This window comes from Saimiri boliviensis, chromosome 9 (genome assembly GCF_048565385.1).
Source record: "Saimiri boliviensis isolate mSaiBol1 chromosome 9, mSaiBol1.pri, whole genome shotgun sequence".
NCBI classification, from domain to species: domain Eukaryota; kingdom Metazoa; phylum Chordata; class Mammalia; order Primates; family Cebidae; genus Saimiri; species Saimiri boliviensis.
The window spans coordinates 54,993,519-55,019,055 of NC_133457.1; the positions used below are offsets into that span (position 1 = coordinate 54,993,519).

The window sequence follows — 25,537 nt, forward strand, 5'->3', positions numbered from 1 at the left end:
AAACAACATGATGGTGGGAATACAGATTGCCTGGTGAACACTTTGCTGATATTTATATATGTATTTGAATGTATGTCAATACCAAAGAGGTCTGCAAATTAACATCCACCATTTTATTATATTTAAAAAGTTAAATGAAGCCAAGACACTGGCAGCACAAGGCCATCCCCTCCTCTGAGCCCTTTGTGATAGCCCCACCCTAGGGCACCATGAGATGAATTTGGCATTCATCTCATGAGTATCAGATCCCCTTCTCCATCTCCCAGGAGCAACACAGTGGAGAAAACACGTTAACCTGATCGTGGCAGGGCATTCACTCTGGCAGTAAAAGCTTCACTTGACATTTTTAAAGCTCAACAAGAGTGTTAAAGTCTATCTTTAAAAGAAGCAAATGGGCTTCTTTCTGGAAAGATGGCCTCTTAGCTGCTGGTCTCCTGTTTGACTGAAATCTGTCCTGTGTGGCCGAGCCATTACTGTATGATTGAAGCCTTGAGTTTTCCTCTATACACACTGATTTGACTTGGAGAAGCCCTGTGGACCCCTCCTCAGCTCTGGCTGTCAGGAGGCTTGGGAGGCCTGTGGCTCAGCTCCTGTTTGACAGCAGTTAGGAGAGTGTGCCAGCTAAAAGCACACACCTGGAGCTGGCCACCTGATTCCTAACCAGAGCTCTGCCAGCTCCCAACTGATTTGTGCAAGTTACTGAACCTCCCTGCCTTTGTTTCCTCATCAGTAAAATAGGGATACTCATAGCACCTACTGTGTACACTTCTTATGGGGATTAAATGAGTTAACACTGGTACAATGACTAGAAAAGTCCCTGGCACATAGTAAGTACTCAGTAACTATTGGCTACCATCACGACACAGCAGTCATTGTCAGCATAATGAGGATGACATTATGTATTGTTCCCTAAGGAATCCAAAAGTCTCAAGCCCCTCATAAAATCACAGCAGTCACTGATTTCAATGCAGAAATCCTATATACAATATACAATCAGCCTTTCCTAGAAAGCTTCCAGGGACCAGGAGCTCCCCACGCCATGAGGCAGCCATTCATTACTGGACACCTATGTTAAGGCCTTACCTATACATAACTGCCTTAAATTAGGGCAGTTGAACCAATCCACCCACTAGGCTTGGTGAGTTGTCTACTACATGCCAGGACAACCATGTAGCAGAAGCCCTGAGTCACCACTACAAAGCCTAGCTTGAGTCTGGAGACTCTGGGGACTAGGTAGGAGCAACTGCAATATACTCAGACAAGGAAGGGAGCCCAAAGAGCAGACGAAAAGAAAAAGAAAACCTCCCACTCAAGATAGCTATAAATCAGAAACCACATGAAGAAAATTAATGGTTAAAAAAAATTAGTGAATGGTTTTCAGAAATACAATCTGCATAGTGAATGGTGAGACCACCTCAAACCCTGATGTTACTTAACTCCCCAAACTTGGCTGTCTAACTTTTGTCCTCAAAGCAAAAACTGGAGGATATCACTCTGAAAAAAATGGATCGACCCAAAAAAAAAGGCCCACAGATACCATCTGTGAGCAGCACCCCAGTGAAAGGACCAGCAACCCACCGGCCCATCTCTGGGAAGCTAGTCAGTCAATTCCTACACACACACACACACACACACACGCTCAGAGTTTGCAGATGGCATTTGTGGTTATTTGAATTGGTGCTCCTACATTCAAAAGGTAGAGACTAATTCCCACCCTCTTAAGTGGAGGCCATAATTAGTGACTCTCTTCTGACAAATAGAATGTGGCAGAAATGATGGTGGGTGACACTCAAGACTAGGATATAAAAGGCATTATAGCCTCCTCCTTCTTTCCAGATCATTTGCTCTCAGCAAAGCCAGCTGCCATGTTGTAAAGATGCTTGAGCAGCCTCTGGAGAGGCCCACATGGTGAGGAACTGAGCCCTCCTGCCAACAGCCATGTGAGTGAGCTATTTTGGAAGAAGATCCTGTGGGGATTTTGCAGCCCTGGCCAGCTTCTTGGCTGGAATCTCATGAAAGACCCAGAGCCAGAACCACATACTTCAGCCGTTCCTAAATTCCTGACCCTCAAAAATTGTGAAGTCATAAAAAGCTTATTGTTCAAAGTTGCTAAATTTGGGAGTAATTTGTTACACAGCCATAGATAGCTAATACAGCATTTTAGTATCTTTTTATTTTATTTTATTTTATTTTATTTTATTTTATTTTGAGACAGGATCTGGCTCTGGTTCTGCTGCCCAGGCTAGAGTGCAGTGGCGCAATCTCAGCTTAATGCAACCTCTGCCTCCCAGGCTTAAGCCATCTTCCCACCTCAGCCTCCCAAGTAGCTGAAACTATAGGCATGTGCTACCACATCCAGCTAATTTTTTTTTCTTTTTTTGTAAAGATGGTGTCTCACTTGGTTGCTCAGGCTGGTCTTGAACTCCTGGACTCAAGCATTCCACCTACCTCAGCCTCCCAAAGTACTGGGATTACAGCATGAGCCATTGTGCCTCACCTGTATCTCAATCTTAAAAAGGGCTTTGAGAGGACCTCTAAAGATCCCCAGACTTTAGGAAAATGTCTGACCTACAGGAGCCCCACAAAGAGAATGGTAACACTAGCAAACACTGTCATCATGCCTAGTTTGTGCCAGAATCTGCTGAGAATTAAATTATTAAAGACATATTTCAATGAATTTTCCAGGATTGTGAGACACTCATAGAGCAGTGAATGAAAACAGACCCATGCTAAAGCTTGTGATTATGAATTTCAGATCACTAGAGACAAACAAGTCCTCCAAAAGAAGAAATAAAGCAAGTCACCTGGAGCAGATCAGGAATCAGAATGACTTCACACTAGCAATGCTGGAAGTGAGAAAAAGTGGCACCATACCTTCAACATTCTGCAGAATAATTTCCAACCTAGAGTTCTATCCTCAGTTACAATTTCAATCAAGGGTGAGAGTAGAATAAGAACATTTAGAAACATTCAACCTCTCAAAGAAAATCTACCTTTCATGAGCGATTTCTATTGGTAGAGTGCTCCACCCAGTGAGGGTCAGAGACCAAGAAAGAGGTCTGCCTGGAACCAGGAAGCTCCTTCACAAAGAAGAGACAAAGGGAATTCCTGAGAGGATAGTAATGGGACGTGTCTGGAGAACAGCTGTGTAGTGAGCAAGATGAACACAGTCCAGACAGGAGCAGGGCAGACCCATCCAGGAGGCACGTCATAGGGAAAAATAAAATGGGACTGATAAAGTGGTTACCTGATATAGTTGACATTATTAGGGGAATTGTACACTGCTATTAAGGTCTTTAGAGGACCGTTTGGTGAAAGGTATGCAGAAAACTAAGCAAATGCTAGCTCCATGGGGAAAATTTGTACAAAGAAAGTAAATGTAATTGTAGTGTACTATATGTTGATATTTACATGGCCATAATAATGTAAATGCCAAGTATTGATGTGTTAGGCACTGTGTTTGGACATCTATCTGGAGCCATTCTAGCCCCATTCTCCCTTTCCCATCTTCCACTCTAGAGCAGGCAAATTCCCGCTTTCTCTTAGTAATGCTTGGTAGATTTTTGTGGAGTCTTGCACATCTTTTATTAGATATGTTTCTGGGCATTTGCACGTGTATTTTTGATAATGTGGTAAATGGTATTCATTTTTAAGTTCATTTTTAATTGCTTATTTCTAATGAGTAGAAATATAACCCTTGTCATGCATTGACCTAGTATTCAGTGATATTACTAATTTTACTAATTAATTCTAATCATTTATAGGGAAGTCCTTTTGGATTTTCTACACACAGAATCATGTTGCCTATGGATAATTTTTTTTTTTTTTTACTTTTGTTTTAGGTTCAGGGGTATATGTACAGGTTTATTCTGTAGGTAAATTGAGTGTCATCGTGGTTTGGTATACAGATTATTTTGTCACCCAGGTGATAAGCATAGCACACAATAGGTATTTCAATCCTCACTCTCCTCCCACCCTCCATCCTCAAGTAGGCCCCAGTATCTTTTGTTTCCTTGTGTCCCTATGTGCTCAATGTTTAGTTTCCACATGTAAGTGACAACACGTGATATTTGGTTTTTGGTTCCTATTTTAGTTCACTTAGGATAATAGCCTCCAGCTCCATCCATGTTTCTGAAAAGACACAATCTCATTCTTTTTTATGGCTTTGTAGTATTCCATGGTATATATATGTACCACATTTTCTTTATTCAGTTTACCATTGATGAATATTTAGGTAGATTCCATATCTTTGCTATTGTGAATAGTGCTATAATGAACATTCACATGCATGTGTCTTTATGGTAGAATAATTAATATCCCTTTGGGAATATACCCAACAATGGGACTGCTGGGTCAAGTGGTATTTCTGTTTTAAGTTCTTTGAGAAATTATCAAACTGCCTTCCATAATGGCTGATATAATTTACATTCCCACCAGTGGTGTACAAGCATTCCCTTTTCTCCACAACCTTGCTAATATCTGTCATTTTTTGACTTTTTAGTAGTAGCCATTCTGATTGATATGAGGTGATGAATAAGTATCTTTTTCTTCTCTGTCATTCTACCTTTTATTTCTTTTCCAGATCTGATTGTGCTGGGTAGAAGTGATGATGGCAGTAGGTATTATTTGCGCATTCCCAATCTAAGGGTGAAAGTGCTCAATATTTCACTATTCAGGTGATGTTAAACAAAACTCACATGCCTGGAATAAACTCAGCTTGGTCATAATACATTATTCTTTTTATATATCACATTTTATATATCATTTGATTTGGTCATAATTTGTTTAGGATTTTAACATATATATTCATAAGAGAGTCTATACTTTTCTTTTTTTGAAATGTCCTTCTCAGACTTTGTTTCAAGGTTATGCTGGTCTTATAAAATGAGAAGAGAATTATTTCCCCTTTCGTCATTATCTGAGTTTGTTGTGTAGGCTTATTCTTTAAACATCTGGAAACATTCACTGGTGAAGCCAACTGAGCCTGATATTTTCTTTGTGGAAATTTTTTCAATTAAGGATCAGTTTTAAAATTATATATGACTCTTTATATTTTCTATTTCTTCTTGTGTCCATATTGGTATGCTAAGTTTTGAAAAGAATGTATTCATTGTGTTTAAATCTGTACAGTTGTTGACAAAGAGTTGTTTATGCTTTTTGTTAGAGTCTGGTAAGATCTGCACTTGTCTGCTTTTTATTATTTTTATTCCTGACATTTGTAATTTGTACCTTTACTTTTTTTCTTGGTAAATCTAGTCAGAGGTTCAATCAAATTTACTAGTCTTTTTAAAGAATTTTTGACTTTGTTGTTTTCTCTATTATACATTCATTTTCTAATTCATTACTACTCTTTATATCTTCCTTCCTTCTATTTTCTTTAGGTTTAATTTGCTCTTCCTTTCTTTTTAAGATAGGTATTTAGATCATTTATTTTCTCAGTGCTTTTCTTTTCTAAAATACTAATTTAAGGCTACCAGTTTCCCTACGATCACAACTTCAATCGCACATACAGAGTACAGTTGTTTCAGGATAATTCATTTCAAAATATTCTGTACTTTCAATTGTAATTTCATTTCACCCATGTGTAGTTACATGGTGAATTGCTCTTTTCTGCTTAATTTTCAAACACTTAGGTATTTTTTAAAATACCACCTAAAATTTATTTCTAGTTTAGTTCTACTCTGTCAAGGATTATATTACTTTAATCATTTGAATTTGTTGAGCATTTCTTCTCAACATATGTTTAATATTAGATTAATTAATTTATTTTTGAGATGAAGTTTCATTCGGTCACCCAGGCTGGAGTGCAGTGGCACAATCTCGGCCCACTGCAACCTCTACCCACCTGGTACAGCGATTCCGGTGCCTCAGCCTCCTTAGTAGCTAGGATTACAGGCATGTGCCACCAAACCTGGCTAATTTATTTAATTTTTAGTAGAAATGGGATTTTGCCATGTTGGTCAGGCTGGTCTTGAACTCCTGGCCTCAAGTGATCCACCCATCTCAGCCTCCGAAAGTGCTGGAATTACAGACGTGAGCCACTGTGCCAGCCAATATTAGTTTTATTTGTATTTGAAGAGGGACATATTCTGAAATTTTAGGATGGAATCTTCTTCATAAGTCCATTAACTGAAGTTTGTTAATCGTATTTCTCAAATCTTTTACATCTTTACTGTTTACTGAGAGAGATGTATTAAAAACATCCACTGTAGTTATAATTTCCTTTTCCTTCTATTTCTGCCAGTTTTCTTCCCTGAGCCTATATTATTGGTGCCATATAATTTAGAATTTTTTATCTTCTTATAGATTGACACTTTATCATCATTAAATCTCTTCTTTTTTACTTCTATTTCTATTTCTGGTTTAAAAAACTGTTTTCATCATTAATGAGTACTGAGTTTTGTTAGATGCTTTTCTCCATCTATTAAAGGGATTATATAATTTCTGTTTGCTCGTTTCTTTGTTTTTTGAGACAGAGTTTTGCTCTTGTCACCCAGGCTGGAGTGCAATGGCATGATCTCGGTTCACTGCAACCTCCACCTCCCAGGTCCAAGCAATTCTCCTGCCTCAGCCTCCCGAGTAGCTGGGATTACAGGTGTGAGCCACTGCGTCTGGCCTATATAATTTTTTATTTTATTAATGTGATATTGATTTCTTATTGCTGTGGTAACAAATTACCATAGAACTAGTGACTTAACACAAATTTATTGTATATTCAAAAGTACAAAATGAGGTTCACTAGGCTATACTCAAGGTGATAATAGGACTGTGTTCTTTTCTCGAAGCTCTATAAGAGAATTAGTTTTTGTATTTTTTACAACTTCTAGAGGCCGCCTGCATTCCCTGGATTGTGGCCCCCATGCATCTTCATAGCCACCAATGGCCAGTAGAGTCCTTCTCATACCACATCACTTTGATACTCTTCTGCTTCCCTCTTCCACACTTGGGTCCCTGTAATTACATGAGGCCCAACTAGATAATCCAGGATAATCTCCATATTTTAAGGTCAGCTGATTAATTCCATTTGCTATCTCAATTTCCCTCTGGCACCTTAATTTCCCTTTGACATGTAAAATAATTACAGATTGCAGGGATTATTAGGACACAGACATTTTTGGAGGACTGTCTCGCATTCATATGAGATAAACTGCATGTTGTTATGACATATTAAGCTTGTTATTAATAGATTTAACTTGCTAATATTTTATTAATGACTTTTGCATTTGTGTTCATGAGGAATATTTGTCGATAAATTTCTTTTTAATAATGTCTTTGTCAGCTTTTGGTATCATGGTTTTGCCAGTCTAATAGAACTTGAAAAGAATTCTTTCTCTTCTACTTTCTACATGAATTTAGGTGTGGTTGCTACTATTTCTGTTTGTGTGTTTGTTTTTAAATAGCTTTATTGGGATGTAAATTTTAGATCATAAAATTCCCTCTGTATAAGTGCACATTTGAATAATTTTTATAAATTCTTAGAGTTGTGCAGCCATCACTACAATCCAGTTTTAGAACATTTAAGTTACCTCAAAAAGCTTCCACATAACCCACAGCCCCAGGCAACCACTACTTTATAGATTTGCCTTCCTGACTTTATATAAATGGATTCATACAATATATAATCTTTTGGCTTCTTTTACTTAGCATTTTTTTTTTTTTTGAGATGGAGTTTCATTCTGTCACCCAGGCTGGAGTGCAATGCCGCAATCTCAGCTCACTGCAACCTCCGCATCCGAGTTCAAGCAATTCTTCCGCCTCAGCCTCCTCAGTAGCTGGGATTACAGGAACCCACCATCATGCCCAGCTAATTTTTGTATTTTTGTAGAGATGAGGCCTCACCATGTAAGCCAGGTTAGTCTAGAACTCCTGACTTCAGGTGATCTGCCCACCTTGGCCTCCCAAAGTGCTGGGATTACAGGCATGAGCCACTGTGCCCGGTCTTTAGCATGTTTTTGAGTTTTGCCCATGTTGTAGCGTGTATGAGTACGTCATTTCTTTGTATTGCTATATAGTATTCTTTGCATGGATATACCATTTTTTAATCATTTACCAGTTGATAGACATTTACATTTTGGCTATTACGAGTAATGCTGCTATGGACATTCAAATTATGTCTTTATATCTATAGATAGATAGATAGATAGATAGATAGATAGATAGATATAGATATAGATATAGATATATTCTCATTGCTAGGTACCTAGCAGTAGAATTGCTGTGTTGAATATATAAAGAACTCTTACCCTTTCATAAGAAAATAAACAACCCAATTAAAAACTGCACAGAAGTTCTGAATTTCACCAAAGAAAATATATGAATGGCTAATAAGCACATGAAAAGGTGTTCAACATCTTCAGTCATTAGGGAAATGCAGATTAATACCACAATGAGTTATCAGTACACAACCACTAGGATGGCTATAATCTAAAAGACTAATTACTATCAAGCACTGGTGAGGATGTGGTTAAACCGAAATCCTCAAATGTTGCTGATGAAAATGTAAAATAGCTTAGCCACTTTGGAAAACAGCTTGGTATTTTTAAAAGTTAAACATAAACCCAGCAATTCAGCACATTATTCCCAGGAAAGTGCAAAAACCAACTCTGTATAAGCCAACCCTACTCCAAGGACAACATATGATTTACCTTGCAAGGTACTCATTTATTGATTGCAAATTTTATGTATGTTGTTACCTTATATATTATACTTCTTCTAATACATGAAATCACACTGTGTTGTCTGTGAATGTGTACACACACAAAAATATGATTGTCAAGTGTCAACACCATCACCAGGATAGCAGTTGTTTCTGCTAAAGAAATGGTGTGGAAGCCGGGTGCAGTGGCTCATGCCTGGAATCTAGCACTTTGGGAGGCCAAGGCAGGTGGATCACTTGAGGTCAGGAGTTCAAGACCAGTCTAGCCAACATGGTGAAACCATATTTCTACTAACAATACAAAAACTGGCCAGGTATTAAACTAAAGAGCTTCTCCAAAGCAAAGGAAACTATCATCAGAGTGAACAGGCAACCTACAGAATGTGAGAACATTTTTGCAATCTACCCATCTGACAAAGATCTAATATCCAGAATCTACAAGGAACTTAAACAAATTTACAAGAAAAAAACAACGCCATCAAAAAGTGGCCAAAGAATATGAACAGACATTTCTCAAAAGAAGGCATTCACGCAACGAACAAACATGAAAAAAAGCTCAGCCAGACGCGGTGTCTCATGCCTGTAATCCCAGCACTTTGGGAGGCCGAGGCAGGTGGATCACAAGGTCAAGAGATCAAGACCATCCTGGCCAACACCGTGAAACCCTGTCTCTACCAAAAAATACAAAAATTAGCTGGGTGTGGTGGCACACGCCTGTAGTCCCAGATACTCAGGAATCTGAGGCAGGAGAATTTCTTGAACCCGGGAGGCAGAGGTTACAGTGAGCCAGGATCATGCCACTGCACTCCAGCCTAGAACCTGGTGACAGCGAGACTCTGTCTCCAAAAGAAAAAGAAAAAAGAAAAAAAAAGCTCAACATCATTGATCATTAGAGAAATGCAAATCAAAACCATAATGAGGGCCTGGGCCAGTGGCTCACACCTGTAATCCCAGGACTTTGGGAGACCAAGGCACTTGAGATCAGAAGTTTGAGACCAGCCTGGTTAACATGGCAAAACCCCATCTCTACTAAAAATACAAAAATTAGCTGGGCATGGTGGTACATACCTGTAGGTCCAGCTACTCAGGAGGCTGAGGCAGGAGAATCACTTGATTCTGAGGTTGCAGTGACCTGATATCATGCCACTGCACTCCAGCCTGGCTGACAGAGCAAGACTCTGTCTCAAAAAAAAAAAAAAAAAAAAGTCAGAATGGCGAGCATTAAAAAGTCAAGAAACAATAGATGCTGGCAAGGCTGTGGGAAAATAAGAACGCTTTTACACTGCTGTTAGGAATGTAAATTAGTTCGACTATTGTGGAAGACAGTGTGGTGATTCTGTAAGGATCTAAAACCAGAAATACCATTTGACCTAGCAATCCCATTACTAGGTATATACTCAAAGAAATATAAATCATTCTACTATAAAGACACATGCACACATATGTTTACTGCAGCACTATTTACAATAGCAAAGACATGAAACCAACCCAAATGGCCATCAATGACAGACTGGACAAAAAAAAATGTGGCACATATACATTATGGAATACTATACAGCCATAAAAAGGAATCAGATTGTGTTCTTTGCAGGGACATGGATGAAGCTGGAGGCTATCATCCTCAGCAAACTAACACAGGAACAGAAAATCAAACACCCCATGTTCTCACTTATAAGCGGGAGTTGAACAATGAAAACACATGGACACAGGGAAGGGAACAACACATACTGAGGCCTGTCAGGGGATGGGGAGCAAGAGAGGGGAGAGCATTAGGACAAACAGCTAATGCATTTGGGGCTTAAAACCTAGATGACAGGTTGATAGGTGCAGCAGACCACCATGGCACACATATGTCTATGTAATAAACTTGCACATTCTGCACATGCATTCCAGAACTCAAAGTAAAAAAAAAAAAAGGGTAAAAATAAAAAATTAGACAGGCACATACCTGTAGTCCCGAATCCACAGGGAGGTTGAGGCATGAGAATTGCTTGAACTTGGGAGGCAGAGATTGCAGTGAGCCAATATTCCAGACTCCATCTCAAAAAAAAAAAAAAGTGGATTAGAAAAGGCCACAGAAAAGTTTTTGTAAGCTTTTCTTCCATACAGGTGTGAAGCATATGTGATGAAATGTTGACATTTGTTAAATCCAAGAGAAAAAAACCATCCATGCTACTGTTTTTAAAAAAGAAGCTTTGCCTAACCCAGGGTCACAATTTTCTCCTATGGTTTTTGTGATTTTTTTTTCCTAGAAGTTTTTTGGCTTTGGTTTTTTATAGATGTCACTCTATTGCAAAATGAGCCCCATTCTGGTTGAAGGGACACATGATGGGTGGCCAGTTTCTGTGGTTCCAGTATTGTTTGAGCCCTGCAGGCAAGGGAAGATGGCTCTTCTGCTGGCCACCACTTCCTTTCCTGGGAGTCTTACCTACAGCAATGCACCATGGCCCCAGGTCATCTTTATCACCCCAACACTAGTGTGGGCAGAGGTTACAAACTTTACTGTTCAGCCTGAACAGTGCTGTTTTTTGTTTGGTTGGTTTAAGTTAATTGGTGCTAACATTTAAAAACAAGGAAAACCGAATTAAAAATCTGACCAGTCAGTTTTTCCTGAGAAGCCTGTGAACACAGAGAGCCAAGTTTTAGTTCCTCCCTTTGGACGGGCTGGCTCTCCAAGTCACCCCACATGTGCCCGTCTATTGTCTCCCAGACCCCGAGGCCAGGGTCAGCTTCCTGCCCGGATGCCTTCCTACAGCTGCCCTCTTGGGTGGCTGATGTTACATGCAGAGTCCCATCTACAGGTTTTTTATTGTCTTCCTGTTCAGCATCTCACCTGGCCTTGTGATAGCCTTGACGAATTAGGATCACAGTCCACATTCTGCATATGAAGAAACTGCCCAAGGGCATACAGCTGCTAAGTGGCAAGCTGGCTTTGAGGCCCTACTTCTCTGCTCTCAGTTTCATCTCACTGGGCCTCATTGCCCTAGGCACTGGGGCTGCCTTCAAGCATTGGTGATGCAAATTGCTAAGGGCACAGGTGTGTTACTAGTCCTGCCGTGTGCACCTGTCGGAGGTTCTTGGAGCAGAAAGGGAGTTGGCATCTGTGTCTTCTGTGCTAGCATCTTCAGGGAATATCTGGAGCTCAGTCTTCTAAGATGAGGGGTTTGCTTGATTAATGTTTGATGAATGAATTAATAAATGGATAAACTGTCATTCTGAGTAGCCCATGTATGTTTAAGCATTAATCAAAATAAATTTTAACTATGAAACATTTTAGTGGAAGCATAAAGGAAGAGGAGAAACGGCTGGCCTACAATGTCCCAGAAACCGTACCAGGGCCTCATCACCAAGGCACTTTCATCTAGTGGTGCAACATTCAAGAGAAGACTTCCCGTGAAAAGCAAAAACGATAGTATTTACCCCTGCAGCGTAAACTGGAGAGAATGTAAAGGGATCTATATATAAAATTCATTGCATTTCTCTGCAGTATATCATTATCATGATGAAAATAAAATGGAAGTATTAAGAAACATTGAATTTATATGAAACTTCTGATATAATCTTTGCAAAAATATCTGAAAATCCTATGGCCTGGCACAGTGACTCAAGCCTGTAATCCTAGCCCTTTGGGAGGCCTAGAGTGGATTGCTTGAGCCCAGGAGTTTGAGACCAGCCTGGGCAACATAGGGAAACTTCATCTCTACAAAAAATTTAAAAATTAGCTGGATGTGGTGGCAGGCACCTGTAATCCCAATTACTCAGCAGGCTAAGGTGGGAGGATCACTTGAGGACAGGAAGCTGAAGCTGCAGTAAGCCATGATTATGCCACTGCACTCCAGCCTGGGCAACAGAGTGAGACCCTGTCTCCAAAGAAAGAAAGAAAGAAAGAAGGAAAGAAAGAAAGAGGGAGGGAGGGAACTCCTGATCTCAAATGGTCTTGAACTCCTGACCTCAAGTGATCCACCCGGAGGGAGGGAGGGAGGGAGAGAAGAGAGAGAGAGAGAGAGGGAGAGGGGAGAGGGGAGGGGAAAGGGGGAAGGAGGAAGAGAGGGAGGGAGGAAGCGGGGGAGGGAGGAAGGATGGAAAAGAAGGGAAGGGAGAAGGGAGGAAGGGAGGAAGGGAGGGAAGGAGGGAGGGAAAGAAAGAAAACCTTGAGTTTTCTAGCATGAAAATTCCTGATATTTTTAGTAACAATCTTTAAATTCTTCATAGACCATATTGATGAGCTTTTCCAAAATATCGTTAATTTTCTTTACAATATTTATTTGAAACTTACAACAGTACAGATTGCATATAAAAACTCTAATTGAGATTCCCCTTCTTTCATTGACAAATTGTTAAAATTCTTAGCTGCCAGTGCTGGTAGTTCACACCTGTAATCGCAGCACTTTGGGAGGCTGAAGTTGGTTGACTACTTGAAGCCTGAAGTTCAAAACCAACCTGGGCAACATGGCAAAACCCCATCTCTACAAAAAATTAGCCGAGTATAGTGGCACACGCCTGAAGTCCCAGCTACTCAGGAGGCTGAGGTGGATCACTTGAGCCCAGGAGGTGGAGGTTGCAGTGAGCCGTGATTGCACCACTGAACTCCAGCCTGGGTGACAGAATGGGACTCTATGATACATAGACACACACACACACACACACACACACACACACACACACACACACACATATATTCTTAGCAGTATTATGAATAAATTTTAAATCTAATCAAATATTTTTAGATCCAGTGTTAAAAAGTAATGAGAAACACTTATTTGGAGAATTATGTTTCTTGTTGGAGCAGGCACCCTGCAGCTGGCTTGGCAAGAAAGGCAGCAGAGTATGCCAGCAGTAGACAGACATAATTATCTGACACATCACTAGATAATGCTTTTGGCCTTGTTTGTAGTGTTTAAGTTTAGGTCAAGGATCCAAAATGCATCTTGAGATTTCAGAAAGATTCAGAACCTGTTGGATTGTTTTGTAAAGACAGATTTGGGACTGCTGTCTAGAGCTGTGCCCACCTGAGCTCTGCCTGGTCTCTTGCAGAAGTCCCTCCTCCATCTCTCTTCTCACCCCAGTCCTAAGGGACTGCACTTTGGCAGTGAGCAATTATCTTGGAGCACACAGAGCACCAGCTCCTCCAATAGTGCTACAGACCCTTTGTCCACAGAGGAGCATACTCTACAACTCTGCAGAGGAAATGTCTGAGTAGTCCAGGTCTCACTGGTCATATGCAGTCAGCCCACGAGACTGCATGTCAAGCACCGGGCTTGTGACCTACAGAGACTGTAGTGTGCTTGGTCAAACCTGGTCTTCCTCCAAGAAGCCCCAGGGGAGGAGCACCCCCCATCACAGGCCTGACCTCACTGCCCCAAATACTGAGGGCTTTCAAAACCTCAGGGCCTAACTATAACAGAGGTAGAATGCTCTGATCTGTCAGATACAGAAAAACCATTCTCCAAAATTCCAAAAAGTATGTCATGAATAAAAAAATCACTATTACCTTCCTTGGTTAAGTTAATTTATTATCTCAGCCCATTTAAAGACTAAGCTCTTATTTAGCCAGAATAGTCAATGCAATCCTAAGCAAAAAAGGACAAGCAGAGGCATCACACTACCCAACTTGAAACTATAATACAAGGCTACCGTAACCAAAACAGCAGGCAGGGTAAGGGTACAAAAACAGATACATAGACTAATGGAACAGAATAGAAAACTCAGAAATAAGGCCACATGCCTACAGCCATCTGATTTTCTACAAAGTCAACAAAAATAAACCAAGAGAAAAGGACTTCTTATTCAACAAACAGTGCAGGGATAGCTGGCTAACCATATCCAGAAGATTCAGACTGGACCCTTACCTTTTACCATATACAAAGATTAACTCAAGATGGATTAAAGAGGTAAATGTAAATCTCAAATTATAAGAGTCCTAGAAGAAAGCCTAGGAAATACCATTCTGGACATCAGCATAGGCAAAAAAATTATGACTAGGTCCCCAAAAGCAATTGCAACAAAAACAGAAATTGACAAGTGGGACCTAATTAAACTAAAGAGCTTCTGCACAGCAAAAGAAACTATCAACAGAGTAAATAAAATGGGAGAACATATTCTCATACTATATATACAATCTGACAAAGGTTTAATATCCAGAATCTACAAAAAACTTAAATAACTCAACAAGAAAAAACAACCCCATTAAAAAGTGAGCAAACGACATGAACAGACACTTCTCAAAAGAAGACATATACACTTACGTGGCAGAGAAGATACCATAATCACGAAGGTGGTTCTCCCAGAGTGAAGCTTATCCATTGCACTCCAGATGTGCTGACCCCTGCGATTTCCCCAAATGTGGGAAACTCAACTGCATAATTTGTAGTAGTAGGTGACTGCATTTGAACTCTAAAAAAAAAAAGAGGAAGAAGAAGACAATATAAGCAACCCACAAACATATGAAAAAATGTTCAACATCACTAATCATCAGAGAAATGCAAATCAAAACCACAATGAGATACCATCTCACACCAGTCAGAATGGCTATCAAAAAACCAAAAAAACACAACAGATGCTGGTGAGGTTGCAGGGAAAAGGGAATGCTTTATACACTGTTGGTTGGAGTGTAAATTAGTTCAGCCACTGTGGAAAACAGTTTGGAGATTTCTCAAAGAACTTAACTACCATTTGATCCAGCAATTCCATTACTGGGTATATATACAAAAGAAAATAAATAATTCTACCAAAAAGACACATGAACTCCTATATTCAGCATTATACCATTCACAATAGCAAAGACACAGAATCAACCTAGGTGTCCATCAATGGTGGATTGGATAAAGAAAATGTGGTACATATACACCATGGAATACTACACAGCCATAAAAAAGAACAAAATCATTGTCCTTTGCAGCAACATGGATGCAGCGAGGGGCCATTACCTTAAGCAAGATAAGGCAGGAACAGAAAATCAAATACTGTATGTTCTCTCTTACAAGTGAGAGCTAGACATTGGGTAGTAATGGACATAAAGATGGCAACAATAGACACTGGGGACTACTAGAAAGAGGAATAAGGAAGGGGAGGAAGGGTCGGAAAACTACCTATTGGGTACTATACTCAGTACCTGGGTGATGGGATCATTCATACCCCAAATCTCAGCATCATGCAGTGTACCCATGTAACAAACATGCACATGTACCCCCTGAATTTAATATAAAAGTTGAAATTATTTTAAAAAGACTAAGTTCTTAGAGTAATGATTGACATTAAGCACAAGTACTGCCCTTTGTAAACAAGTGAACGTTCACAGGGAACCAGCATGACCAGGCACGAGACAAAACATAAGTAAGCCTCTAAACTCTTAACCTGGAGTCCACAGACACTCCCCAAGGGATCCAAAGATAAAATTTAGAGCTTCATGAACTTGGATGGGAAAAACTGACATCCTTATTTTCAATAACCTCTGACTGAAATGTGCTTTTCTTTCATCACGAGTGTAGGCCACAGTGCTAGCATTACCTGTAGTTTTATTCCAAAAGAAATCACAGATAGTGTCATAGCTTATTACAATTGTCGTGGACATCTTAAAACATTACTTTCATGTGTCCCTACTTCAAAAGCATGGTAGGTGATAGACCTGACCTGGCACTCAGTCTTGTTATTTAATAAGTTAACAAAGAAGTCCATAACAAATTTGTTTTTTCTTTGGTTTTCATAACTGAATGATGATATAATTTATTTTCCTTTTAATGCTTTGAATCTTATTTTATGCACTTGGTCATTATTCGAAGGGGTCCATAGGCTTCCCAATTCTGCCAGAGAAGTCCCTGACACACAGAAGGTAAAGAATCTCTAAGTAACTAAGCCACCAGCTCGAATTCCATTTGGGAAGCAACAGAGGAATCTGAGGCAGGATCCTTGCCGGTGGGAGGGAGAGAAGGCTCTCCTAATCCCGCTCAGAGGCTGACCTGGCCCTGGGGAATTTGACTTGCCGTGTTTTCCATTCTGTTTTGGCATATTCTTAAAAAATACTCCATTTGATTTGGTTGTGTCTCTGCCCAAATCTCATCTTGAATTCCCATGTGTTGTGGGAGGAACCCAGTGGGAGGTGGCTGAATCATGGGGGCAAGTCTTTCTCATGCTGTTCTCGCAATGGCGAATAAGTTCTCATGAGATCTAATGATCTAACTCTCTAAGGGGAGTTTCTCTGCACAAGCTTTTTCACCTGCTGTCCTCATGGAAGGTGTGACATGCTCCTTTTTGCCTTTGGCCAGATTGTTAGGCTTCCCCAGCTACATGGAACTGTAAGTCCATTATACTTCTTTCTTTTGTAAACCGCCTAGTCTTGGATATGTCTTTATTAGTAGCATGAAAACAGACTAATACAGTAAATTGTACCAGTAGAGTGGGGCGCAGCTAAAAAGATAACTCAAAAATGTGGAAGCAACTTTGGAACTGGGCAGTAAGCAGAGGTTGGAACAGTTTGGAGGGCTCAGAAGATGGGAAAATGTGGGAAAGTTTGGAACTTCCTAGAGACTTGTTGAATGGCTCTGACCAAAATGCTGATAATGATATGGACAATGAAACTCAGGCTGATGCGTTCTCAGATAAAGATGAGGAACTTGGGGGGAACTGGAGCAAAGGTGATTCTTGCTACATTTTAGCAGAGACTGGTGGCATTTTGCCCCTGCCCTAGAGAGATTTGTGGAACTTCTAACTTGAGGGTGATGATTTAGGGTATCTGGCAGAAGAAATATCTAAGCAGCAAAGCATTCAACAGGTGACTCGGGTGCTGTTAAAAGCACTGTTTTAAAAGAGAAACAGCATAAAAGTTTGGAAAATATGCAGCCTGACAATGCAATAGAACAGCAAATCCCCTTTTCTGAAGAGAAATTCAAGCCAGCTGCAAAAATTTGCATAAATAATGGGAAGCCAAACATTAATCCCCAAGACAATGGGGGAAATGTCTCCAGGAAATGTCAGAGGTCTTCACAGCAGCCTCTCCCTTCGCAGGACTGGAGGCCTAGGAAGAAAAGATGGGTTTCATCGGCCAGGCCCAGGGTCCCCATTCTGTGTGCAGCCTAGGAACTTGGTGCCCTGTGCCCTAGCCACTCCAGCTATAGCTAAAAGGGGACAACACAGAGCTCAGGCCATAGTTTCAGAGGCTGCAAGTCCCAAACCTTGGCAGAATTCATGTGGTGTTTGTCCTGCAGGTATGCAGAAGACAAGAATTGAGATTAGGAACCTTCACCTAGATTTCAGATGCAGAGAAATGCTTGGATGCGCAGGGAGAAGTTTGCTGCAGGGGCAGGGTCTTCATGCAGAACCTCTGCTTGGGCAGTGTAAAAGGGAAATGTGGGGTCAGAGCCCCCACACAGAGTCCTCACTGGGGCACTGCCTGGTGGAGCTATGAGAAGAGGGCCACTATCCTCCAGATCCCAGAATGGTAGATTCACTGACGCTCTGCACTGTGCCCTTGGAAAAGCCAGACTCTCAATGGCAGCCCATGAAAGCAGCTGGGAGAGAAGCTGTACTGTGCAAAGCCACAGGGATGGAGCTGCCCAAGACCACGGGAACCCACCTTTTGCATAAGCATGACCTGGATGCAAGACATGGGGTCAAAAGAGATCATTTTGGAGCTTTAAGATTTGACTGCCCCACTGGATTTTGGACTTGAATGGGGCCTGTAGCCCTTTGTTTTGGCCAATTTCTTTCATTCGAAATGGGTATATTTACCCAATGCCTGTATCTCCATGGTATTTGGGAAGTAATTCACTTTCACTATTGCAGACTCATAGGTGGAAGGGATTTAACTTGCCTCAGATGAGACTTTGGACTATGAACTTTTGAGTTAATGCTGAAATGAGTTAAAACTTTGGGAGACTGTTGGGAAGGCATGATTGGTTTTGAAATGTGAGGACATGAGATTTGGGAGAGGCCAGGGGTGGAATGATGTCGTTTGGTTGTGTCCCCACCCAAATTTCATCTTGAATTCCCATGTGTTGAGAGGAATCTGGTGGGAGGTGATTGAATCATGGGGGCAGATCCTTCTCATGCTGTTCTCATGATGGTGAATAAGTCTTGCAAGATCTGATGGTTTTAAAACACAGTTTCTATGCACAGGATCTCTTTTGCCTGCTGCCCTCCCGACATAAGACATGACTTGCTCCTCCTTGCCTTCTGCCAAGATTGTGAGGTGTCCTCAGCCACGTGGAACTATTACACCTCTTCTTTTGTGAATCACCCCGTCTCAGGTATGTCTTTATCAGCAGCATGAAAATGGACTAATAAAACACTTAATACTTCAAATATTTTGGATCTCTGGAAAACAGCTTGAGAAATGTAGAATTTAAGGAATGTGGATTTAAGGAATGACTTTGCCTGAGAAGAGTCTGGAATTACTTGGTGTTACTAAACAATAAAAGGTGTTAAACCTTTTTGGAGCAAAATAAACAGATCAGGTGATGCCTTCTTAGTCTACACAGACATTGAACCTTTCCCATCCTTTGCTCACAGTCTAGAATTTATTAGTATGAGCAGGCTACTGCTGGGGTTCCATGCTGGGCTGAGGGGCTCATCTTCCAGGAGAGGGGATCCTCTGGGAAGCACCGGGCCCTAGACATTGCCCTGTTGGGTTACACAGGGATTTCGAGGGTTGAAGTGCATTCTCCTGCTGGGACCAAAGGCTGTGCTTGCCTGTGGCTGAAGAAACTAACTGGGATACAATACTTTCAGTCTTGTTTATTGTATTTCATTTAAGCTGAGGATCTGAAACACATATCCTAGATTGCAGAAAAATCAGGGACTGGTGGGCTGTTTGCGTTTATGCTACACATCAATGGCAAGACAAATCCAAGAGCTGGCCCACTGAGAGGCCTCCATTGCCTCCCAAAGCCAATGCCACAGGAATCAGGAAAGCTCTGGGAGGTGGTGATTAGCCCATCCACACTAGATGCCTATCAAAGGAGTAGCCACTACAGAAAAGGACTGGGAAGACTAATTTCAAACAGTGTCATAGCTGATCCATTTCTCACAGCCAAAGAAATAAAGCAAGTTTAGCTCATGTACTTGGCTTTTCTTTCTCTACTTTGCCCAGTCATGCTTGTAGAAATACTGAAGGACTTGCTAAGCAGTCTTAGGGCAGAAGTTCAATATGCTCACATTTCCACGTCAGTGGTCCATAACGCTCTCTGAAGTGTTCTGTAAACAGTCCTCTAAGCAGTCAGGTTAGTGCCAAGTATTCCTGCAGCCCCTCCTTTGAATACACTTAGCTAAGACACTGCCTGGCTGATGAGTGGACTTTGCTGCCTGTACCCTTGCCTAGCAGGCAGCAGCACCAACACTGAACTCCCACCCGGAGGAGCAGGAACCTCTGCGTTGCACAGACCCCTGGCCCTCTGCCCCACAGTATCACACAGTGCAGAGCCGCCCCACACCACAAGCAATGACTGACAGAGCTTGATCATCCACTCTCTCAAAGAAAGGTAGCACTGTTACTCCTGAATGTGAACTAAGAGCTGAAGATAGAAAACTTTAGAATAGCTTGTGCTATATGTGATATTTCCTTAATATAAACTTGATATTTTTAAGGTGCTGCCATGCATCAGAGGCTTTTTTTGGTAACAGTTATTAAGATATAATTTACATACTATGTAATTCACCCATTTAAAGTACACAATTCCGTTTTTAGTTGTTATATTCAGTTATGCAACCATCACAATGTTAGAACATTTCCATAATCTCAAAAAGAAACCCCATTCCCTTTAGGCTTCACCTCCTCATCCTCTTATCCCCATCCTCCACCCCCGCTCCACTCCACCAACCCCTAGCAACTCCCAATCTACTTGCTGTCTCTACAGATTTGCCTATTCTGGGCAACTCATATAAATGGAATCATACAACATGTGATTTTTGTGTGGATGGCTTTCTTCCTTTAGCATAGTGCTTTCAAGGTTCATCCATGTTGTGGCATCAGTAGCATAATACTTCACTCCTTTTGTTCCCATATAACATTCCATTACACAGATATACATTTTATTTATCCATTCATCAGTGATAGACATTTAGGTTGCTTCCACTTTGGTGCTATTGTGAATAATGCTGCTAAGATCATTTGTGTACAACTTTTTGTGTAGGTATGTTTCCATTTTTCTTAGGCATATATTTAGGATTGGTATTGCTGGGTAATATGGTAACTCTAAATTTTTGAGGAACTGCCAAACTGTCTTCCAGAGCAACTGCACTTTCACATTCCCATCAGCAACATATGAGCGTTCCAATTTCTCCACATCCTCTTCAACACTTGTTACTGTCCATCTTTTCTATGGTAGTGGGTGTGTAATGGTATCGCATTTTGATTTTGATTTGCATTTCCCTGATGATTAATGATGTTGACTATCTTTTCATTTGCTTATTAGCCATCTGTGTATCTTTGGAGAAATGTCTATTCCAATCTTTTTTCCATTTTTAATTGTCTTATTATTGAAAAGCTTAAATTTTGAATGACCATTCAGCTGCACTTTAAAATTCAGCCCCAGAAGGGAGAGGTTGGACTCCTCCAATTTTATGTTTCTCCCCAGAAAACAGGATACCATTCTGGGAGAACTCCAGTCCCTAAAGCTATGGTTCTTAATCTCTTTTGGATTCACAGACACCTTCAAGAATTTAATGAATATTATTAATCTTCTCCCCAGAAAAATGCACACATGCATATTTATATGTTTTGCATTTAATATCAAGGAGTTCCTCGACCTTCCCCCATCAACTACTGCCTTATGTTCTTTCCCTAAGAGCAGTGCAAAAGTTGTTCTGATTGGATGATTGTCAGATCATTGAACCTGGCCTTAATGGGCAACATAAAATTCCCAAATTCTAGGTCCTCACAGAAGAAAAGAAAAAAAAGATGTGAACTATACTGTTTGAATTATCAAAATTGCACTCTGGAGAAACAGCTTTTATGAAAGATTGCTTTAAAGCAGTCCATCATCCCTCTAAATTTTCCCCTTTCATAAGAGCTTTACAGCATTATGTTTGGGGCCCTCTCAGAACCGTTTCCTCTGAATTGGATGTCAGCCTTATGCCATCAACCTATAGTGAAGCACACATTGGGGGAGCTGTGCAGATTATTATTACCAGTTATGAAAATGTTGGACCTCTCTTCTGGATGTTCACATACTTTACAAAACGTTTATTCAAACACACAGAAAAAAAAAAACTGTGCTTTTCTTAAGCCTATAATTTTTTTTTTTTTTTTTAAATCTCATGGACACCATAAAACTTTTAAGTAAATGTTTTCTCCTCTGCTTTCCCCCCTCTGAAGCTCAGAGGAAACTTGGCTGCCTTCCTCTAGCAACTGGACTGGACAACTGGATTCATTGGTGAATTAATGTTTACGACCCTCATTTTCCCTCTGCCCTGATTCCACTGTTTGTTTCTTTTTGATACACTTATATACACTATTTCAAACTGTTTTGGGACAAGCTGACACATTTCTAACTTTGTCATTCTATACTTCAATGTTCACGACAATTGTTTGCTTAACCTATGTTCTCATACCATAGAGTTTATTTTGTAGTTATCTTTCTTACCTGTTAACATTTAGGTACTGGACTTGAGTGTTTAGCAAACAGAAAATCATCACCCACAGTTTACCAGGTGTTATGTGTATGTATGAAAGAGAAGGTAAGAATTGTCTAGGGTTAAGCAGGCGTCATAGAAACACAGTGATGTAATGTTTTTCTACACTGTTGAGATCAAATGAGGCTGCAAGGGAGGGTAAAGTCCAGCCCACAGCGGGAAGTCAACTTTGCCCTCTTCAGCTAAAATCTGCACAGGAATCCAGATGAAAATTCATTGGGAATCCAAGACAAGAGGAATGAGATAACTTGCCCAATAAAACATTACCTGTAAACACCAAAAGTATACTACAGATCTCTAATCTTTTCATCTCATTTGGCTACCCTGATCACTGACAGATTTTGTAAAATGTGTGTTAAGACACTAACTCAAATTTAGTTTTGATACATTTTAATATTTGGTATTAATATATCTTTTTAAAAAATGAAAGTGAGAAACTACAGTCGAATGTTCTGACAAATTTGGACAAAGGAAATATGCAGGGTAAACTGAAAGTCAAAGACCCTAATAGATGAAAGCTTGCTGCACTCAGTAACAGAAGAGAGGCCAGCACGGGTGGAGCATAGTAAAGGATGATGCAACGGGTGATCAGACAGGCCCAGATTATCAAGGCCCTATAGGCTATAATTCATTTGGATTTTATTCTGAGTGCAGTAAGAAGCCTTGGGGCGGGGCACAGTGGCTCAAGCCTGTAATCCCAGCACTTCGGGAAGCTGAGGCAGGTGAATCGCTTGAGGTCAGGAGTTCCAGATCAACCCAACCAACATGGTGAAAACCCATCTCTACTAAAAATACAAAAATTAGCCGGGCCTGGTGGCACGTACCTGTAATTCCAGCTACTTGGGAGGCTAAGGCAACAGAATCACTTGAGCCTGGAAGGCGTAAGTTGCAGTGGCCGAGATCTTGCCACTGCACTTCAGTCTGGGTGACAGTGTGAGACTCGGTCTCAAATGTAACAAAAAAGAAGCCTTCGAAGAGTCTGAAGGGAAGTAGTGGTGACACTGTTTTACTGTGTTTACAATTCTAAAGGATAACTCGGGAAGCTCCGTGAGTTACTGGTGTGAGTATTATCAGTTAGAAGGCTACTGCTAGAATCTAGGTGAAAGAGAAGTAGTCTGGATCAGGTGGTAGAAGTGCAGCGGGGGAAATGGTTGGGTCTGAGATAAGATTCTAGGGGAAGAAATGACAGGACTTCCCAAATGACTGGATATGGAGATGTGGGTAAGAAAGGAATTAAGAATAACTCCTAGGAACTGACATAATGCTTTGTCCTGACATGGAATCTTAGCAAGAGGGAGAATAAAGAGTTCTCTCTCGGAAACAAGATGTTTGTCCGACATCCAAGTGAAGATATCACATAAGCAGCTAGGTGTCTAAGACAGCAGCTCTGGGGAGAGGTCAAGATTAGTAATAAGGGTCACTGGCCTATAGGTGGTATGAAGAGCTTGAGAATGGAATGGAAACTTCTAAGGAAGAGGATACAGAGTGAGAAAACCAATGACAGAGATCTAGGAGGCCCTCTGAATTAGAGGTTAGACAAGGAAAAGCCATGAGATGGAATAAAGGATGAGGTAGAGAGGAAACCAGAAGTTCTAGGTCATAGAAGCCAAAAGATGGTCCAACTGTCCTGAATGATGCTCAGACACTGATTAGGTCACTGGTAAACTCGAGAGCAAGAAAGCAGTCTGGGGATGGCTGTGGTGTTGGAGAGGGTTAGGAGAGAACTGTGGTGGGTAGGGTGAGGAACTGGAAAGAGTCACAGCAGACACCTCTTTCCAGAAGTGTTTGGGTGAAGAGAAGCAAATAAACATACAGAACAGTAGACAGAGAACATGAAAAAAATTGAGTTTTTAAAAAGGGTAAATAACAGGATGTTTTATGCGATGGGAAAGATCCACTAGACAAAGAAGATTCACATGGAGCCACACCCTTGAGCTGGCAAGTACACTACAGTGACCTCATCTGTAACTGCACATTCTAGTTCCTTCGCTAGATCTATTTCCTGTGACCCTCAGATGCTGGTATCTTTCAGGGCCCCAAACCCAGCCTCCTGCTCTTCTCTCTCTCCACAGCCTCCCTGGTGGATCTTATCAACTCCCATGGTTTCAAATGCCTCCAGCATGTCAACATCCCTATCTTTGTCTCCCATCTAAACTTGTCCTCAGCAGCGCAGATGCTGAACATTTATTTCCAATGGATATTCCATGGGTACCACACACTAAAGCCAGTACCTTGCCCTCCCCACCTCTCTCCTCTGTTTGAGTGCTGGGCAACAGAGGACTCCTTGCCAAGGTTCTTCAGCACACTCCCCTTATTCACTGCCAGCTAACTTTACACATCACCAGCCCCTTAGCTAGGGGGGGCTACCAGCCCAGTAAATAATCAACCCAATTGGCTGGTAAATGGCAAAACCAGTCTATCAATCCAGGTAAGTTTGACCCCTAAACTCATGCTTCTACACATTTCCCTTAAAGTTAGTTCCTGACTTTATTTTCAACATGTATCATAAAATCCTTATTACAGTACATAGCTATTCACATTTCAGTCAGCAAGATAAGTATCACTTTATGATAATAAATATTTGTATTAGAAAAAAGTCTAGCAAGTGTTTTATTCTCACAAGTTATTGCTGGAAGAAGTCCTTCAAACAAACCAGTGCAGAGAAAATGCCTATCAAAAGTACCTGTTTTTCAGATTTCTTCACCACTGCTTTAGATGTATCATTTTTATAATTTTATCTGCTCATGTTTTTAAAGAGCTACTACATCAGATGACAGTAACTCTTTGGTGTTTATTTTTATTTCCAAGATTGTGATTTTTTAAGAGGCTACTTTAAGGCTGTGAATTGTCTCACTGTCTTTTCACTCTCTCTTTTTAGTTCTTCAATATGGGCATCCAAGCGCTCTAGAATGTGATGAGACCTCAGTTCCTCCTCTTCCAAAAATCTGGTAGCTATTGAACCAAGGGGAGATACAGGCAACGAACACTGGAAGAGAGACAAATTTTGACATGTGTAAATAAGTGTTACATTTCTAAGACACACTGTTGATGATATTTTCTAACTAGCCATATTAAAAGGTGATTTTTTTCTCTCTGAAGAGACTTTTTTTGGTTTTTATCCTAAAAAGAGCAATAAAAGAAAAAAAATCAGTAAGTTCTGCAAAAATTAACACTCATCTCTCCCTTTCTGACCCAAGTTGCAACAATGCAAAGCATCATAAATACGTTATCAGTTTGAATATTTCAATTTAGATGCCT

At 40.7% G+C, this 25,537-nt stretch overlaps 1 protein-coding gene and 1 non-coding gene across 9 annotated transcripts in view; one reads left to right on the top strand and one right to left on the bottom strand.

Annotated features, from left to right (window-relative positions):
* The window catches only part of CEP63 (centrosomal protein 63), a 98,104-nt gene that overhangs the window by 7,617 nt on the left and 64,950 nt on the right, over nt 1–25,537 (bottom strand). For 5 of the 8 annotated variants that reach the window (XM_074405901.1, XM_010341571.3, XM_074405899.1 and 2 more), the window contains one exon: nt 24,748–25,265. In XM_074405901.1, coding sequence (XP_074262002.1) covers nt 25,107–25,265 — 159 coding nt within the window. In that variant the 3' untranslated portion in view covers nt 24,748–25,106. Of the gene's footprint in view, nt 1–9,724; nt 9,835–10,604; nt 10,697–14,901; nt 15,050–24,747; nt 25,266–25,537 lie in introns of those variants that run through there. The other 3 variants (XM_074405898.1, XM_039461888.2, XM_074405900.1) reach the window with 2 other exon arrangements.
* Nucleotides 14,894–15,053, top strand: LOC120360857 (U1 spliceosomal RNA). The gene has a single exon (XR_005577259.1). It is a non-coding gene; the product is annotated as a U1 spliceosomal RNA (small nuclear RNA).